Source organism: Dysidea avara, chromosome 4, assembly GCF_963678975.1.
Source record: "Dysidea avara chromosome 4, odDysAvar1.4, whole genome shotgun sequence".
Classification (NCBI taxonomy): domain Eukaryota; kingdom Metazoa; phylum Porifera; class Demospongiae; order Dictyoceratida; family Dysideidae; genus Dysidea; species Dysidea avara.
Genome location: NC_089275.1, coordinates 38,151,094 through 38,170,634, shown reverse-complemented (window position 1 = coordinate 38,170,634; position 19,541 = coordinate 38,151,094). Strand labels below are relative to the sequence as shown.

At 38.9% G+C, this 19,541-nt stretch overlaps 3 protein-coding genes across 3 annotated transcripts; 2 read left to right on the top strand and 1 right to left on the bottom strand.

The window, feature by feature from the left end:
* Nucleotides 1–1,318: 1,318 nt before the first annotated feature.
* Nucleotides 1,319–6,793, top strand: LOC136252045 (3-oxoacyl-[acyl-carrier-protein] reductase FabG-like). The gene is made up of 4 exons (XM_066044386.1): nucleotides 1,319–1,710; nucleotides 1,748–2,035; nucleotides 4,699–4,766; nucleotides 6,477–6,793. Exons 1-4 carry the CDS (start codon nucleotides 1,386–1,388, stop codon nucleotides 6,600–6,602), a joined length of 807 nt encoding a protein of 268 aa, XP_065900458.1. The 5' UTR covers nucleotides 1,319–1,385; the 3' UTR covers nucleotides 6,603–6,793.
* A 1,896-nt stretch (nucleotides 6,794–8,689) lies between these two features.
* Nucleotides 8,690–17,525, top strand: LOC136252043 (uncharacterized). The gene is made up of 5 exons (XM_066044385.1): nucleotides 8,690–8,804; nucleotides 9,158–9,552; nucleotides 12,243–12,275; nucleotides 13,743–13,977; nucleotides 17,291–17,525. The coding sequence occupies exons 1-5, from the start codon at nucleotides 8,719–8,721 to the stop codon at nucleotides 17,343–17,345; spliced, it is 804 nt and encodes a 267-aa protein (XP_065900457.1). The 5' UTR covers nucleotides 8,690–8,718; the 3' UTR covers nucleotides 17,346–17,525.
* A 984-nt stretch (nucleotides 17,526–18,509) lies between these two features.
* Nucleotides 18,510–19,505, bottom strand: LOC136253837 (alpha-1A adrenergic receptor-like). Its single transcript, XM_066046496.1, has one exon. The coding sequence runs from the start codon at nucleotides 19,503–19,505 to the stop codon at nucleotides 18,510–18,512; it is 996 nt and encodes a 331-aa protein (XP_065902568.1).
* Between the last annotated feature and the right edge of the window lie 36 nt (nucleotides 19,506–19,541).

Here is a 19,541-nt window from a genome sequence, read left to right as displayed (position 1 = left end):
ACCATTGGCAATGTTAAATGCTCTTCACTTTGGTTAACTGCTCTTCCACTTCAAGAGCAGGGGTTTCACTGAGGTATGGCTGGCAACTAGCAAATATTCCAAGTCACTGTGTGTGTGGAACTTCATAGTGTTGATCATGCCATGATTTGTCAACATGGTTGGTGACTTGACTTTCATCCGCCATAGTGAACTACGAGATTTAACGGCAGAATGGTTACAGGAAGTGTGTCATGATGTTACAGTTGAACCTCCATTACTGCCACTCAATGGGGAACTAATTACACCATCTTCAGCTAACTGCAGTAATACCGCAAGAGCTGACATCCATGCAAGGGGCTTCTGGGGCAGACGACAAGGTGCATTGTTCAACATCAGGGTTTTCCATCCCAACACACCAAGTTATCGTCAGACCTTGGTTACTTCCCTTTTTCGTCGACATGAGCTCGAGAAGAAGCGAGAATATGGGGATCCTATACATAATGTTGACTGTGAATCTTTCACTCCGTTTGTTTTTTCAACTTTTGGTGGTTTGGGCAAGGAGGCTACTATTTTCTACAACCGTCTGGCAGATCTTTTATCACAGAATCACAGTACCTCTTACAACCAGACACTCTCCCGGATGCACTGTGTTTTATAGGGGATTTATTACTTCTTGCAACATTGGAGAGTGAAAAGCGTAGAGCGTGGTATGGTTTCTTACATGTTAACTATAGCCATAATCATGTATAGTTCACTCCCATTATGGTGGTTGTTTACTGTTATCATTCCTAATATGGACTATAGAACAACATTCTTTGGTCAATTAAAGAAGCCATATGACGCTTTACGCTTTTTGAATTTTGCCTTCTGTGTTGCAAAAAGTAATAAATCCCCTGTATCATTTTCTTTATTACGTTCCGCTGTACTCGTGGGAGCAGAAAGCTGCAGTCAACAGAGCTCCCCGCTGTCTCCACTGAGCTTCGTTTAGTGGAGAGCCATATTCTTATTGATTAGAACAATTGTGATTTTGTTTCTATGTGTCGTTAAAACAGATATTAATTTTGTCCATATAGCTATAGGCAAATGTGACTGGGCCTGCGATAATAGGGCATGTGGGCACATGATTTTTGCCTACTTTTTCACACGTTAATCACCCATAACTTTTTGTACCATTATGCTATGGCATTGCAATTTTCAGCTCTTAGTAAGCATTTAATTGGCAGCATGATGCAAGTTACAGAATGCAAGAATACCATTCCAGTACTGAGATATGACCGGTAGAGTGATGGGGTTTACTTTGTGCCCACATGCCCTATTTTCGCAGGCCCGGTCACAAATTTTAATAATAGTATGGTTTGCGAGGTTTGAACCTCGGGTATTTTAAACAAAAAGTCATCGAGCCAAACATGTCTTCGGAGAAGGGGAGCGCAGACCAGAAGCGGTCCAAGCGTTTTGAAGGAAAGGTCGCGTTGATTGCTGGCGGGGCTGGTGCACTTGGGAGCACTACAGCACGATTGTTTTCCCAAGAAGGAGCTCGACTTGTGCTTTGTGACCTTCCTAGTGCAGAACCCAAACTAAAGGAGCTAGTCACAGAACTGTTATCACTGGGTAGTCCAGCTGTGATCTATGTTTGTGGTGACCTCACTAATGTTGAAGATGTGAAGAAATCAGTACAACGAAGCGTGGACGAGTTCGGAGGGATTGACATATTGTTTAACAGTGCCGGAATTTGTCCTACATCTCCGCTACAGCTGACAGACGACGAAAGTACAAGATGTGAATGTGTATGCTGTATTCCTGATGATGAAGTATGTGGCCAATAAGATGACCGAGTTAGGCAAAGGAGGTGTTATTATAAATACATCTAGCCTTGCTGGTGTAAAGGGTAGTGGGCTTTTGTTTGCTTACTGTGCTTCAAAATTTGCGGTGAGTGGAATGACAAGAGCTGCAGCAAAGAGCCTTGCTAAGAGTAACATCCGTGTCTGTGCCATTGCTCCACATGGACTTAACGGTACTAAAATGCACGAGGAAACTGTGGACAGTGTAGCAGACTTAAGTAAGTGTTGTATATACCTGATCACTTCCAATTGTATAACCAAGAGTTCATAATATTTTATTATGAACTCTTGGTATAACCTAAACCCTCACCATTCCCGGCAGTGTTGGGGGTAAATAAGTAACACATTACGTAATAGTTATTACTTTTGTGGTAACGAAGTAATATAACGAAATGCACTATTAAAAACTGGCAATATAACTAAAGTTACTTTACCTACAAATGTAACGCGTTACCTAAGTAATGAAGTTACTGTAACAAACATAGTATTATTACTATAAGTAACAAATTGTTAGTAATGAATAACACCTTGCCACAATGAAGTAACGATGCCTACCGAATGAAGGTTATTCACCAGCTTCTTAAGATTTGCACATTGTCCAACAATGCAATCATGTCACGTGGTTGGTAGTTTTGCGTGTGACAGCTTAAGGCTGTGGACAAAAAGTAATATATGTAATACTGTTATAGTTACTTTATTATATGGATAATATGTAACTAACTAAATAGTTCAGTTGCAAGTAATATGCAACGAGTTAGTAATTGCCCCAACACTGTACCCAGGTGTGTGCAGCAGAACCAGTATGCAAAAAACGGGTTATTAGCTGGTATTGTCTAGGTTAGCCAATTACTGGTTAAGAAGCCTTTATATCAGTTTTGTCCACCCACCTGGTAAACCATAAATTACCCCTGCTGACAAGTGTTAACATAACAGCATGTGTAAGGTAATAAATGTTATTGCAAGACAGGATGTTGGTGATGGTCACTTTGGTACCACCCTAAAGCTTCCAGCAGCCATGTTGAGTATTATTATGTCTGCCAATACTACAGTAACTGTATTACACAGAAGTTAACTGGTTAACTGCCAGTTATTGGTTACCAGTTAACTGGTTTTGAATTTGTTATCAGGTTCACAGCTCTATTACAACATAGTGACTTTAGAGATCTAGTGAATGGCTTTTCCAATGGGCTCTATGGGCATTTATTAATGACAAAAAAAACATATTTTTTACAGATTGTGCACCGTTTTCAACTGTCACACAGAAATTAACCATAAGATGGGCTAGGCTTCTTGCAGGTCCCTAGGATTTAGACTAGAAGTAGTGTAGCATTCTTCTGTCTGAATTATCCAGCCACAATGTCCAGACAACAATAAAATTAACCAGTTATTGTACAATATTGACCAGAAATTGGCTGATTGTTGACCATTATTTTGAGCCCTGAACATACAACAAAGCCACACGCTTTAGCATGCTGCCATCTTAAATGATCATTTTTTTCAGTTGAGGTGATTGTGTAACACATTCTTGAAGTGGGCATTAAATAGAAACTTGGTGCAAATAATTTATATCATGGTTATAGTAAGAGTTAACTCTTGGTTATAGGCTTAAACAAATAACTCTAGTGCGATCATATTTCATTTGTGATAGTCGGAAATGGTACACAATCTGCTAAAAACCATTTTCTACTTGGCCCCTGTCCAGATTGTTTTCGTTCTGTTCAGTGTTTTTGCCCAACCCTTACAAACTTGCAACAGAAAACACTTGGCCTAGTTACTTTGAGTACAGAAGCCTTTAGAATAGCCTTGCAGACAAATACAAGTTTTACAGATAAATTTTATAATTATTGTTTTAACAGAAAATTGTTAGGTTGATCATGCATACCAGTCGATAATCGGTCAGTTACGTAGCTAGTAGGTTACTAAGATTAATAATAGATGGAAATTTTTTAAAAAAATTATCAAGAAGGGATTGCTAGGTTGGCTATGGAAGAGACAAAATTGGGATGTGGTTTACATTACCGCCCTAGCAATTCCTTTTTGCAATCCTTATTCCTCTTTTTAAATTTCTAAAAAAACTTTTGTCTCTAGTTTATAAACTTTTTATAAATGGATTAGATTTTGTTACTTGCTATGTTCTGGTTGCAACGAGGTAGGTAGTTTACAGGAAAGCTAGTTTTTTGCACTGATGTGGATGAATTCATGTTGAGGACAAGATATCAATGTAATAGGTAATGTATCCAGAAATGTGTTATCTTGAATATCTTCTGCAAGCCACTGTATAGCTACGGATTGATCATGGTACAGAAAACCAAAAAGAGAGTAATCATTGCTCTCTCTTATTAACAGTGTTACACTGCTGTATGTTGCTTACATGCACATAGCTAGTAGAGGAATAAGTAGCATAGATAATCACTAAGTAGTGCAGCCATTCATCATTCTGAGCCAAACCCTATCTTTGTAGCTTGTTTCAGTCATGAGCTATGATTGATTAAATAAGCATCTATATTTTATTTGCCGCATTGTTGCTATATGTTTATTCCTGTTCTAACCATAACTCCAAGACTATTCATCACAAACAGCTAAAACTTTGGCTGTCCACTCCTTTGTTACTACTATAGATAACAGAGAAATAATAAAATGGAATTTGAGGAATGCGCAAAAAAATGGCCAGTTTTTTACTGCATTTCACATATAGGTTTAGTGGATTGAGGTGAAGATGAAAGCGTGTGCTCTCCCGTTTCATGAAGGAGATACATGATATTGTACTGTCCCGTTAACACACTAGTGTAGTGTGCCAGTTTTCTTGACTTCAAGGATGTATCTTAATTCATGTATCTATTGTGTGTAGATAATCAGTTGTTTTTTTTGTTTTCATACGTAGTGATGAAACCTAATCCTACCCAAGATAAAGAGAAAGTAAAAGCTAATCTACGTCAATTAGGACTTCAAGTTAGTGTCTTAATATTGTTTTATAAGTGTTACATATGTGTACCAAGGTTTACAGCTATTCCTTACCTTTCATGTTGTCCACTGTATGAATAACTAACAGCTAGGGTTAACCTCTTTGTCATCCCTGCCAATTCTGTATTAGGACTTATATAAAAGGACTATTTATATTTGTAGAAGGCTGGACTTACCCATTAACCTAAAACCTGATATCAAGTGAAAGTTTATTCATTGCGCTACTATACTAAGGGAAGGTTAAATACTACTATAAAAACTAGAGTTGCACCGATAATCGGTTGAATAATCGGTAACAGCCGATATAAGGTGATTTTGCAAGTATCGGTATCGGCTACAAAGAGGAAGTTATTTGCCGATAACCTAAACCCACAATCAATCATTAACGACAGTAATAAACATGTGACAGAATTAAAAGAAAGCAGTGAATGCAGTGGTAAGTGGTAAACATTTATTTGCTGTACTTGTTTATAACTATTTAGGCTTGTTTATGTGTGAATAGTGTGGCTGCAAGGCTATAATAGGCTGTGTATATTTATCGGCCGCCCACGCAATCAACCAATCACTATTTGGAAAGGGTCTGGAATCCCACCAAAACTCCGTTTGAGAAGCTGACTTAGGTGTTTTATAACTACTTGGCTTTCATTTCCATGTAAGGGGTTAGTGGCACACTGGTAGCAAACATTGTAGAATTGGCTGCCCACGCAAGTAATTAAATTATGTTATACACGCACATAAACTTTAGATGATTTTTGCTCCTTCTCCCCTGACAAAGAATATCGGTAAATATCGGCATATCGGCTACAGGAATGAGTGAAACATCGGTATCGGTAAAAGTGAAAATATGCATATCGGTGCAACACTAATAAAAACTTGTTAAATGCAATGAAGATTTGCAACTGGTGTTGTTGCAACTCAGCATTCCGTGCTTCATACACCATATTAATTGTAGTCTAGATCGCACTTATGGCCTTACTCGCCATTGAATGATGAATCAGATAACGGTTGATGGGATCAAATGGCGATGAGTTATGGATCATTTTCTAAAGGTATGTGAAGTGCTAATTTATTTTCATGGCATGGTTTGGTCTTCTTATACTTTGGCTGTAGGGTAAATCCCTAGGTATCATTTTATCCTTATTACATCACGAGTAAAAATGATGTTGATTGCATAGCCATAGGATAAACACTTCAAAACTTACAGTGCTTTGTTTACAACCATGTGTAGCAGCCGATAAATCGGCCTATGCAGCTTTAAGGGTTAATGTATAGAGCTATAGGCCCTGCTACAAGGGTCTGTATTGAGTGGAAACTTTCAGTATAGAAGTCTTCATCCGATACCAAATCATTTCCACATTAGCTAAAGGCATCTGACACTTGTATTAGTCCCCACACGGTTATAGAAAAGCAGTTATTAGATACATAATAGCTAGCAAGTTAAGTTTGATCAGTTTTGGCAATTAAAAATGACAATATAGTAAATTAATGTTATGTCTGATAATATAAGTCTCCAGAATCTGGTCTTGTGTGTAATAAAGATCCCCACCTATTTCACCTATTATGTATTCCACTACCTTTTCTTTTAATAGCTTTGTAAATGACCATGTAAACAGTTTTATTGAAGGAATGAGTTTTCTCTATACTTGGAGGTCATATCATAGATATGTGTGGTAATCACAATTTGCTCTTGTTTTATAGACAACACCAATGGGACGTTTTTGCCAGCTAAATGAGGCAGCTGAAGTTGTGTTATTTCTGTGCAGTAAAGAAGCATCTTACATCACTGGTGTTGTGTTACCTATTGATGGAGGAGACACTGCTTAGTGTACATTAATCCATCAGTGTAGGCATAGTGTAGTTTCAGGACGTCCGTTTGTGTGTACAGGCTATACTGATTGTTTTCTTAGAATTTATTGACTATTTTCAGTAGATCTTTTTTGTAACATGGCAACACAATATTCTGCATGCTACATGTCTATTGTGTTAACGTTATACTTGGTTATACTAATGCTTCAGTTGGGCATCTACTAGCTATATTATAATTGGTGGACGATTCTCATGTCAGTATATGTAAGCTATCAGGTAACTGAGGAATGTGATAAACTGTGTCTCTCTCATCATCATCTTCTAATGAGGATGTGGTTCCCATCCTCCACATCACATCTAAGCACCACATATTATTACCATTGCCATTATTCTTTAATTATGAGAAAAAATATTTACTGTTAGTGCTGCCATGACGCCTTCTGAGTTTAAATGCTTTTAATGTGGGAAGGTGGACAGTTTAGTGAAAGAGTAGCTGAGTGGTTTTCAATTGCTGCATGTATAGGATAGCTAGCTATCCCTTAACTATGTAAAAGCTAAAGTTATGGCCCATACGTTATCACCTACAATTGAGGGCTTAGTTATTTTTTGGGATAGATTTGCCCAATGATTGTGAAGTACGAATCATTGAATCACAATGTGTTGTGATAATAGTTTCCAATCTCACTCTATAGTGCTGCCAAATGTACTGGCAAGTAGCTATGTAAACTACCATAAAACTAGTCTGTAATCCGGAATGTGTGACCTGATTTTGGAAAACATAAATATACCTTTTGGGCACACTGGTCAATTATATTCTCTATTAATATACAGCTAAAATGAGACACTACATGGGTGATTATCTGCTGTGTTAAAATTTTAGCTTGATATGTTGAAGCATTCCAGAGATGACCAATTAATTTTACTAAAAAAAAAATACTGCTGAAAATTTCAATTCACAACTTTTGTATGTGCCCAAAATGTAGGTACTGGTTTTCCAAAATCCAGTAACATAATTATAATATGCTTCTATAATCTGACATTGTTTATGTAACAAAATTAATGACCTTTTCAATGTAGCACTAAATATGACATCCTCACTAGTAATTTGACACAATTTTCTTAATTGTCCTTGGATTATAGCTAGAGGTTTCACTGTACTATACCATTCATGAGAACACATCTAATTAACCATCATCCATGCAACGAGGACTGGCTAGCAAAAACTCCAGTGAATGCACATGATTTCAAATCATGCATGATGACTGTTTCTCAGTAAGAATGCTGCTCGGTAGCCTTTGTAAACAAATGTTTGAAATAGGTGGCAACTGGCCACATGCTCCCAGAACAGCTCAAAAAGGTATAGCAATGAAATTACTAATGAGTGGTGTACAGTACTGTGCACTAAACTGGATTACAGCATAGATTCTAGAGGAGAGTAAGCACTCAAGTCATTACGTGCCTCTAGAGTCTATTGCTTAGAGCCACTCTCTGCAACTACGTTACTAATCCAGCCACAGACTTCCAGTAACTTTTTTCACAGTTCTCCATCACCTGGCAGTGCATCCAGCTGCTGAAACAAGGTGGACAAAGTGCGGGTTGATCACCAAGCCGAAAGCTGCTGGCCATGACATTTATTTTGATTTTGGTTTGCCCTCAGATTTGCTGGATTTCTTATTTATTCTCACGGTAGCTAGTTGGCTGAGCTGTTTTCCCTACTGGAGCACACATACGTATGTATACAACAGTACAACTAACCACATAGCTACAATGGCACACTTGTAGTGGTTCATGATCAAATACAAAATGTTACAGTAATGGCTTCCTTTTCAGAGGATACAAAAGAACTATTCACTAGAACAGTGGTGATTAATGAATTTCACCATGCAGAATCAGATGACCAGAAGGGCTAGTGAGTTGATAGGTGGCAATTTATCAGGTTGGCAAAACTGGCTTTTCTACAGTATGTATTACAGCTGTGACAGGGTCCAAGCATGATGGATATCACATATATCACATAATCAAATGATGGTACTGTGCAGAACATGTAGAAAGAATGACTAGCGGTTAATCATAGTGTGCCACACGTGACCACCTTGCACGTGACTTTGAAACAATTCGATTATGTTACCGTACCATGTTAGCGATGGGCACGGCCTATGACTTTCGCGTGCTACTACTAAGCTCGTTCATATTACCTACGATATTTCGAGTGCAGACTGAGTAAGAGTTCGTGTTTGCCTGTTGTTTGTACCAATCAGTGCGGGATAGATAGGTAGGTGGGCGGGCCGTAAGCATCCTTAACGGGCGATCCATTGTCTTCTTTTGTAATCAGATTCGTACACTCTCTCTAGTAAATCTTTTCCTACTTGGGTCCGAGCTATGAGGATTACTTAGCTTATAATTGACTAAGTAAATATGGGAGGTATTTTTCAATGCATCTCTGCACACTTCTGTATTTTTTTTTAATATACAGTCTTGTTGTTTGATAATTTCCTTGTCTGTTGTGTGTGTGTAGTGAGCGTATGTACTGTGTGTGTTGTATATCACTTCTTAATATCTCCTCTGTTTTGTAGATGTGTTGATGGTACTCCACCAGAATGTGCCAATATACTGAGAACTACTAAGTTTTTTCCACCATCATCAAGACCAGATGATTTAAAGGACCTAGTAGACCTCCTGGAGAATGTTTTATTTACTGATACCCGTTGCAGAACAGCATTATCATTTGCTGCGTGTTATTTTGCATATGTCCCTTGTTCTAATTCTCTTCCTGAGCCATTCTGTATGGATGATTGTATACTGATTGATGCTATAAGAGAGTATTCTTGTCCAGATGAGTTTCAGCTTATCTTAAATTTCAATAATAATTCCTTGTCACAAGATTTGGGTAACGTTAATTGTAGGCAGCCATCTGTTTACCTCAGAACAACAAATTTTTCTTCCAATTGTTTGGAACTCCAGAAACTAGGTGTGTGTGTGTGTGTGTGTGTGTGTGTGTGTGTGTGTGTGTGTGTGTGTGTGTGTGTGTGTGTGTGTGTGTATGCGTATGCGTATGCATGTGGGTGGGTGGGTTGCATTTGTAACGTACATACATACAGTAAGTGTATGTTGTGTCTGTGAATGTGGATAAACGGAAACCATGTCAGAAAAATAGTCAATAATTGTCAGACTATGTAAATGCAACCACAGCACAACCACTTAATATGCTCTCCATTGCCATCATCAGTAGATGACAGCCAATCTGAACCCTCTTTCCGTATCCACAACCTCGCACTACTGTTGTGTAGAGGTTTTGGCAAGGTGTGCATTGGCCAGGGGAGAGACCGTGTCCTGTGTATACAGGGTCCTGTGTCACAAGCAGAAGGGATATCCAGAACTGGGGAAAAACCCCAGCGCGTAGCCCACACTGGTAGCACAATGTGCTTATCCAATGGAAAGGTATTCTCTAAGGTATCAAGTGAAGTGAACTCATGCTGTGATTGCACTTGCACAGCAACTATTTACTAACTGCCATAATATTGTTGTGTTGCTCCTGATTGTACTGATTAGCAACGGGCACCACACCCTGCACTGTCTATCCCATCCCATCCTTGTTATTTACTAGCATTAAAACTTATTTAATGACTGTCCAACTATCATAAACACAATACAACCACATAATTATACTCTGAGTCACCGTTACCATTAGTAGATGACAGCCAATCTGAATCTTCATTCCATGTCCACAGCCTGGATGCTGTGCAAGAGGTTTTGGCAAAGGGGAAGAACCAGGGGAAAATCCCTTGTCCTGCGGACCTGCATACAGCATCCTGTGTCACATATACAAGCAGGAAGGATATCTAGCGCTGGTGAAAAACCCCAGCTCCTAGCCCAGGGAGGCAATGCCACTACCCTTCAAAGTGATACACTCCCCTGCCCTTTACCCAGTGTTCATATAGGCTGATCATAAAAGGTTTAGTTCTACCCACCAGCACAAACAGCAATGAATAAACTGCATTATACAACCTTGATCTAAACTATGTACCAGGTTACTTGCTAACAATAAATTAAAATAGTTACAGTAGAATGCTAATTGTTCCCTTGGAATTTTAGCGTACTGAAGGTAAACAATGCTGATCATCCATCTTGAGATTGAGTTTTCTATTCGCTTCTCTACTGCAGTTGTTGCAGTTCCAATCCTGAAGCTGTGACCGCAATGTTTTTTCTGGTTGTCTGTAGAGCTCCTCTGTGTTTGCACCAGGTGTTGTCTGGTGAGTAATCGGCCATCCTTAAAAATAAATAATGGCCCAGATTTGATACCTCTCACTACCAGATAGTTCATTAAGGAGACTACTGGACACAAGTCTGTTGATGTCCCATATATAGCTTGACACCCTTTCTAAACGGTTCCGTTTTTGACTGTTTGATAGTTATCTGAATTACTTGAGGCTGAGCAGGGTTATCCACTGCAATATCATTGAAGCAGAGATGGACCTCTGAATCAAAAGAATTGTCTGCTGGAACTGTAAAGTCTCTAGTCCTTAAAAGACCAAAGAAGCCCAGCATGCATGTTGTGTTGCTTGGCCAGGACTGAATGATCAGCAACAAAAAAGCTACGGCATAGAATCTACTGAACGGAGGTTTCAGGTCAGACCTGTACTCTAGTGAGCATGCTTCCTGCCCAAATCGAATGGAGTTAGCATGATTACAGGTGTTGTAAGGGGACCAGTATACAAGACCATAACTGCAGATGCTTTTGCCTCATGGGCTGCAAGTGGTTTCAGCTGAAGTGGCTCACACAATGGAATCAGTACCACAATACAGTCAAAGAACTACTTCCAATTTTTTGGCAGTTGCAATGTGGGGCAGAGAATGGCAGGGAAGGTCAATACAATGTTGATGTGATGATGCTGCAGTGGTAGCAGTACTGAGATCAGGATGGTGTAAGTACAAGTATGCAATGCATTTGCTTAGAAATCTGCACTTCTCTCTAGCAGCATACATTAACACATAGTTATAAAATTCAACATTTGGGTGAGATTGTAACTGCTTTGCCCACTCTGAGTACATGCGCCAATGGTGTAGTAATTCTGTAAACCACTGAGGGAGCCACCCTCTCTGACACCGCACCATAACTCTCTAACTGTTTGAGATGTGTCCTGTATACCTCACCTCTACCCATGATATTGTGGAGCAGTGATATAGGAGATATACTGTCACTAGATTACACATACAGTGTACTACTAAATTGCTTAGGTGGTGGGGTAGTGGATGGTTTCTCCATCAGCTCCTTTAAACCCGGTACTTCACTGAAAAGCCCCTCCTTCATCACAGCTTTGGTCATTGTGATTGACCCTGATACCAAGGTGACTGGATCTGGAGGGTCGTGCTGCTGTTGCAGGAAATTCTGCTGCTATTCGTCTGTCGTTGTTTCTCCTCTGAGTTTGACTGCATCTGTGAACTGATACTGTGCTTGTGCCTGCGCAGCAACTTAATTACTAGCTGTCATATGTTGTCATGTGATCTGTGTTTTGCTCATTGTACTGAATAGCAGCAGGCGCCACACCCTGCGCCGTTTATCCCAACCATCCTTGTTATTAGCTACATTAAACCTTATTGTGTATTATACGTGCACACGGTAATAGTTGACCATACATCATGTTGTTTCTTTTTCAATAGGAGCATTGTTTGATGAAGACTTACAAGAATATAGTAAGTAATTGTATTATCATGTTACAAACTTTGTACTCCTTTTGCCAATGGCATTTTCAGTGTAGTTCAATAGCATTTGTAAGCATGTTGACTAGACATGGTTTATATATTTGGTACACAGTTAATTGAGGACTGATTTGCTATGTATAGAAGAAAAAATTTTGTTACTCTAAATCTTGTTACAGTACTTTCATAAATATTGGGTGCTTGCTGTGGCCGTGGATGCTGTGCTATTAACATGGGATTGTAAGCTCTGTTTCATGCACTGGTGTTCCAAAGAATTAATGTGGCTGTTGTGTCATATACATTAGTTGCATTGCTATCACGGTTGCTATACTCTGTAATCACAAGATGGTCATTTGCTAGGAGCTGTAAGTTCACCCGGATGATGCCAAGGTTTGTAATTGCTACACTATAAGCCACTCTAGAATCACTTAGTAATTACAACAGATGTCAGAAGGATGCTTAGAAATATCCAAAACAGGCACACAAACTACATGACTACACACCTGGTTATCACTGGGAAAGCTCTGTAGAAGATGTTGAACTGTACCAACATGTGGCACAAACCATTTGAAATTGTCTCAGATTTATTACAATGCCACTAGTTTACTGTTATGTCTTCAAAGGTGTGGCAAGGTGTTTCCTTGAGTAACTTTGTACTGTGAAACAACTGGGGTTGAGTAGTATAAAAATACTCACTTGTATTTCATCCTAGGTATTTACCGCAATCCTTAGTGAAGTAGGCATTTAAATAACCATCCTTAAAAGCCTTTTGTAGCCCTTCACTAACCAAAAGGCAATCTGTGAAACTATGAGGAGTGCGTACCCATAATGTACACATTCCGTGAACAGAGCTTCCAATCCCATGTTATTGGTATAGTATCTTTGCTATTGGCTTATCAAATAACAAACAAAATTGGATAAGAATTAATTACAAACTTTTGCAAAAAATTGTACCTCCAAAAGTTTGCCTCTGGTAGACATGACTTTTACCAATGTGTCTGTCTGTATGTACAATTGTACATGTAGCCCTTGTGTTTGTAGTTAGTTTGTGTGTAGTGCTCAATTACATGATCTGTCAAAATGACAGACCAACGTGCAACATGGTTGGCCACTGGTACATAAGTTTAATGCCTTTTAAAAATACAGATTGTAACATTGTACCATTTTTAATTTGGGTGGTCATTGTGCCTTTTGGTTCAGAAGATGACAGATGACAGGCTGTTACTTTGAGTTCTGAGTGACTTTGGGTTCCGTGGCCTCTCTCAGTCCTCTTGCAGGTTACTAGTCCTGCCCCAGGAAGTTTTGCCTGCACAAGACTGAGTGGTGTACAGACAACCCAGTGCTGGTTTGCTGGGAGGCAATAGCTCTGTGTTTCACATAGCTGCCAGAGGGTTTGCTTTTTTTCTTGGTGTAGTGTGTACATTCGTTCGTTCATTCATTCATGTATCATTTTCCAATTAGATGCCTCATTAATTTCATCGTCATCATCAACGCCTCAGTTTGGTGATCCTGATGATGGACATGTAGTTGGTATAGTGATAACATCACTCGTCGCAGTCATCTGTGTCACCATACTCACTCTACTACTAATGTGGTATGGGTGTAAAAGAAGGATACAAGAACGTTTCGAAGCTGTGCTCATTAAACCAGACACTGCTCCATTGGGATTAAACATCTATGATGATTCAATGACAACGTATGTGTAACACACAGCATATCTATAATGTGTAATGGTACAATGGAACCTTAGAACATGAAAGAACCAACCATTTTGCCGTATACTAGAGTTACATTAACTATGCATCTGAATTAATTACACTGGCATTCATATGTCCACTTGCATATCTGTGTAAATAGGTTTAGCAGCTCAGGAACAAGCACTTGTCATGTGCATATCTGAACTTTCTGTTAAGTTTTGATGCCAAAATACTAGTATTTTCCCATTATCCTAGTAGCATTGTTGTACTTGTACACAATTTTACAATGCAAACATTAGTTATCCAAATACCACAGGGGGCTCAATTCTGAGGTTCCATGTATGCATGTGTGTGCTGCATTAGTGTATATAATGTACGTATTCTTGTGTATACGTATGATGCTTGTTGTTATTTGGTGGACATGTATGCACACCATTACCAAATCTGGTATATCCAATAGAGCAAGTAGTGAATTAGTCGTGTACTATAGGACTTGCTGGGTTGGATACCATATAGCTGGAAAGTTAGGCAGGGGGGAACTTGGCAAATTTGCCGCAATAGGATTGTTGTGAGAAAAAGTTTGGTGGCGAATTTGTTAGTAATTTGTATTGAACGAAGTGGATTTTAGTTTGGCGAAACACCGCTCACCCGCCAAACTTTCTGCCCACAAGCTTTCTGGCTATAGGTGTATATACATGGTAGTTGACCTTATTGTGTGATGACCTGGGTTAGACATATTTCCCTGTATTCATTTATGAGTCTTGAAATCCATCATCTTCACTAAAGTTGCCATTGTGCCCATCTAAGAATGTCTTCTTCTGGTTGTTCTGGTCTGCCAGGCCTATTTGCAGGCTTTGAGTGATTAATCACCCATTCTGGCCAGTACAACCAGTCAACCAAGCCAGTCTAGGCCGACAGCCTGTACTGCGCTGGCTGACCAGTCAACCCGACCAGTAAGAATAGAACCACTGGATTTAATTTATATACATATATACTTTAAGATTTTGATGATGGTTGCTTGTGGTCAGCAGCAGTAAACGTTCTTACTACATTTTATTCACATAAATGGACAAGTCCCACAGAAATATGCTTATTAAATACCATAATCAAAAACTTTTGTGGTTGAGAAGACGGTCTAGGCTCATCCTCTCACTCATCCTATATAGTCTAATACGGGCACAATGCCTATTCTACCAATGATAAGACTACTCCGTGAGTTTGTAATTGTTTCTTGTGTCTCAAGTTGATGGCTAGTTAAAGCACTACCTAGGCTCATGCTATACATCAAATATAGCACTCAAGGAGTAGTCTCAAGACAAAATATAGCACTCGACTGTGCCCATGCTATATTTATTTCTCGCCCACTTTTTAGCACTATATTTCCCGTAGCAGTGCTTTATTATATAGTTATACAACGGCCACGAGTGCTCTGCCTGATATAAATGCACGAGCCTGAGGGCCGTTAGGCCCGAAGGCAAGTGCGTTTATACAGGCAGAGCACGAGTGCATGTTGTATAACTGTTATGTACCACTCACCTAATAGGTGGGGAGAGTCTCACAAGACAGCTGTAACACTTATAAAGGCCAGGTTTCTAACATCGATTGTGGGTAACCAAGCCGGACGTTGCGATGACGTTCCCCCTGCAGTACTGCAGCCACCTGAGTTATTGAAAGCTAGTACGCTATGGGTTATATCACTAACCTGCATTCGCTGATCGACTCTCATCATGTAGTGCTCAGCATGCCAGCGTGATCACTCAATCGCCATATAGACTAAGCACCAGACTAATCGCCATAGTGATTCTCTCGAGCGAAAAAAAGTAGCTAAATAAACGTTTTAAGTAAACAAAACCTAACTACTAAACGATACTAGTCTAATTCTTGCTATTCACACTGGCTAAACTCGAATCTGGTGGCATGACAAAACTGGTTACCACAATCGAACGTAAAGGTTAGTATTATTTAGAATATATTTGTTTTATTGAGTCATTGTCGAAGTGGGCTACAGTTTAATCTGGGCTAAGATGGCACCAGACTAGTAAGGTGTATAAGTACGTTTATATATATGTAGACTAGAGTTGTGGCCACCCGTGTTGGCTTTTTCGATCGCCATTGGCTGCTTGTAAACATTATACGTATTGGTGACGTTATGGCCCACAATCGACCTTTACATGTCAGGCTATAAAAGAATTCGAGTGATCTGTGAAGTGTCTTTCCACCTATTAGGTGAGGTGTCGTAGTGGTCTTCGCCACCGGCACTTGTGCTATGCTGCACATGCAAAACCGCAGCCAGTGCAATATCTGTATATTGCACTGCGGTCGGTACATTATAACTTATAATGCACTCGTTGTGGTCTAAAAAACCGCAACCAGTGCGTTATAAATTATAATGCACTCGCTGCAGTCTGCAGCAGTGCAATATACAAATTATGGCACTGGCGGTGCCTTTGAACTGCCCACGCAGAGTGGTACATATATCACATATAGAACTGCAGTTGCATGAACTGTTCTATATGGTAAATATAGGACTGTTTTTAATTTTGATCTTCCCACACACGGTTCTTATACATACATGCATGTGTATATCAATACAAGACTACTATGTTTTATCAAATGCATCCATAGACAGGGGCGTACGCAGGAATTTTGAAAAGGGGTTTCCACTACAGCTAAGTGACTGTTATATTAGAGTAGTTTATATTGCCTGACTGCTTTATTAGAGTATCTCGATCTTTTCACCAAAATCATAATAATTCTATAAGTGTTACTATCGTGTTAGAAACTATTAGATAAATGTGTCCTGTTCCATGATAGATTCCAGATTCTGGAAACCTGAAGTTTCAATTCTTAATGTGTCAAGTAGTGTGTAAAATCTAATGGGGTTTCCTGAAACCCCTGGAAACCCCTTTTGGTATGCCCCTGATAGACAACTGCCAGTTTCTTCATTAAAAATTTATATTTAAACAGATTTCCTAACCTACTAATTATCAATCTTAATCATTCAATGCATATCATCAAAAGACATCCCATGGACTCATAAATGTTATGTTTCTATGTCTCTGGTCATAACATTTCCAATAAGTTTTAATTCACAACTTTGTGTCTGTCTAATTTCCCTGTAAATATTTGTTAGTAGTACGATATGTAGTTTTGTGCACTTAGCACACATCACACCCTCACTCTGAATTGACCGTCTGTGCTCTTGTTTCTACAGGTATTTCAAAATACATTTGCATCTTCACTAACATTGCAACACAGTCTTGTTCAAAGCATACCCATTCATGTAATAATCAATGTTGTGTCATTTTCTAGTGCTGCATCGGACTATACAGACGTTGGGACTGAGACCGATAGTGTGATGTTGTGAACTCATCTGAATTATTTATGTATATATGCAATGTGTGTTTGAAGATTTTTATATATACCAGTAAGTCATCATAATCCACAAATTACCAATCAGTGATAAAGATTTGTAAAGAATTTTAAATATATTTTGCTATGTGTACAATTCAGTATTGTGTTGTATCAATGTTGTTGTACAATTAAATGTGTGAAATCCATGGGGTGATTATTTTAAAACACTGTGTCAAGTCTACAAAGGTTACATACACTGATTCATGGCTGACAATAACAACGATGTTGTATCTGACAAGTGACACGTACATGATTTTGGCAACTGACATTTCATGTTATGCTATTCTAAGGGCATATGGCTCATATTTTTTTAGGTACGCATGGAATATTATGTTTATTAATTTGTGTACACTATAATATACAATCTCTAGGTCTCATGCTAATGTAATGGTTAAACATTAGCCTATCCATGATTTTTTAATTTCAACTGTACTATGCTACATTTGGCAAAAATCTGCTTGTAGTTTTCCTCAATTATGCCTCAATTCCGTAATGAATTAGCATCGTCACTTTCTGAATCAATAATAATCTTTTGAACAAGTCTGAAGAAATGGTCTACTTAGCAGCTACCTGGAGACTTATTGACTGTTCTATTAGAGTAAATCTTGTGTCACAAGTATTTCTGTATAGCTCTTCTACCATAGTTCTACTAAGGATCTGTGAGAAAGGCATGGAACACGTTTTTCTGTCTACTATGTTAGCATTATGCTTATTATGTCTCAGACAACTCAAAATTCAGTGGTAAAGTAGCTGGATAACAGCATGGTGCTGAAAAGTCATTACCAATCAATACAGATATATAATAGCTTGATTATTACCTTGCCGCAAGCACTCGATCCCTGACAGCTTGCAAGCCAAGCAACTACCTAAGGTGTCCCCTTTGCATTCAACTGCTATTTAATTAAACTTGCAACTGCTATATTATAATATAGTAGTTCAAGGAACTTGTAATCAGTGTGTACACTTTAATGCATTAGCAAAATGTGTATCATTATGTAATTCTGATAATAAAAATACAACATAAATTATAGCACTTTACATCATAATAAAATATTATAAGCAATGTCAATGCTAAGCAAACAGCGAGTATAGCAGTGGAGTATTTCTAGTCCAGTCATTAAAGTGCCCTGTTAGATGGAGCCAGGCAGGACACCAATTGTAGATGACACCTTTGACAACCGAACACCACATGGAAAGAGTCAAGGAACAAAGCGTACAGTAGTGAGTGACTTGCAATCCCACAGTAAACCAGCAGGTTGAACAACACTGACCATATAAATATTGATGCAGCAGTGTTGTTGCACACTTCAGCAATGAGTGATGATATCGGCAAAAGAACCAAATGAAATAACACGTCAGATCCTACCACAAGCAATGCAGCAATCGACGGCTTTTGTGTATACCAGAATAGAGACAGTGCTGCCCTGTATTCTCCTCTAAGATTGTTGGTCCGGTCTTCATTATTAATAGTACCACAACGCTGGAGACCACGAATATGATCAAGTGACATGCGGAATATGTAGATGTTTTGTACCAACACAAACACAACAGACGCAATGAGAAAGATAGATGCTACAGCCCAAAAGATGTATTTATAGAAGCTGGATTTACATATAGCTGTTTTAGTTTTGACATCAAGTTTTGGATCAGCGTAGACTAGCAATGCCACAAAGACAGACACAAGCCACACCAACCCTACAACAATGTAAGCACGCTTCTTAGTAACAATTCTATCATACTTGATAGGATACAAGGCCACTATCATCCGTTCAAAAGCAAGTGCAGCCAGTATTCCAAAACTGGCCAAATAAGGAAACTTACTGGCCATTATTGAAGTGCACTCTATCCCATCAGTGTCTTCATTAATGATGGTGTGTGCTATGACTACCTCAGCTGACACATTGGCAACAATCACTGCAGTAATATCGCTGATCATCAAGTTATTGATGAAGAAGTAGTGCAGAGTGTGCTGATCTCGCCTGCTCTTCTCAACTGTTTGGAGAACAATGGTAGCCAGGAAAATAACTACAAATGACATCAGTAGTCTAGTTGGCAGGGCCACATAGAGCTGTAGTGTTGGGTAGTCCACCTCTTCTATATCAGATCCATTCATTATCTTGAGGAGAAACTATTTCAGCTACTACTCACA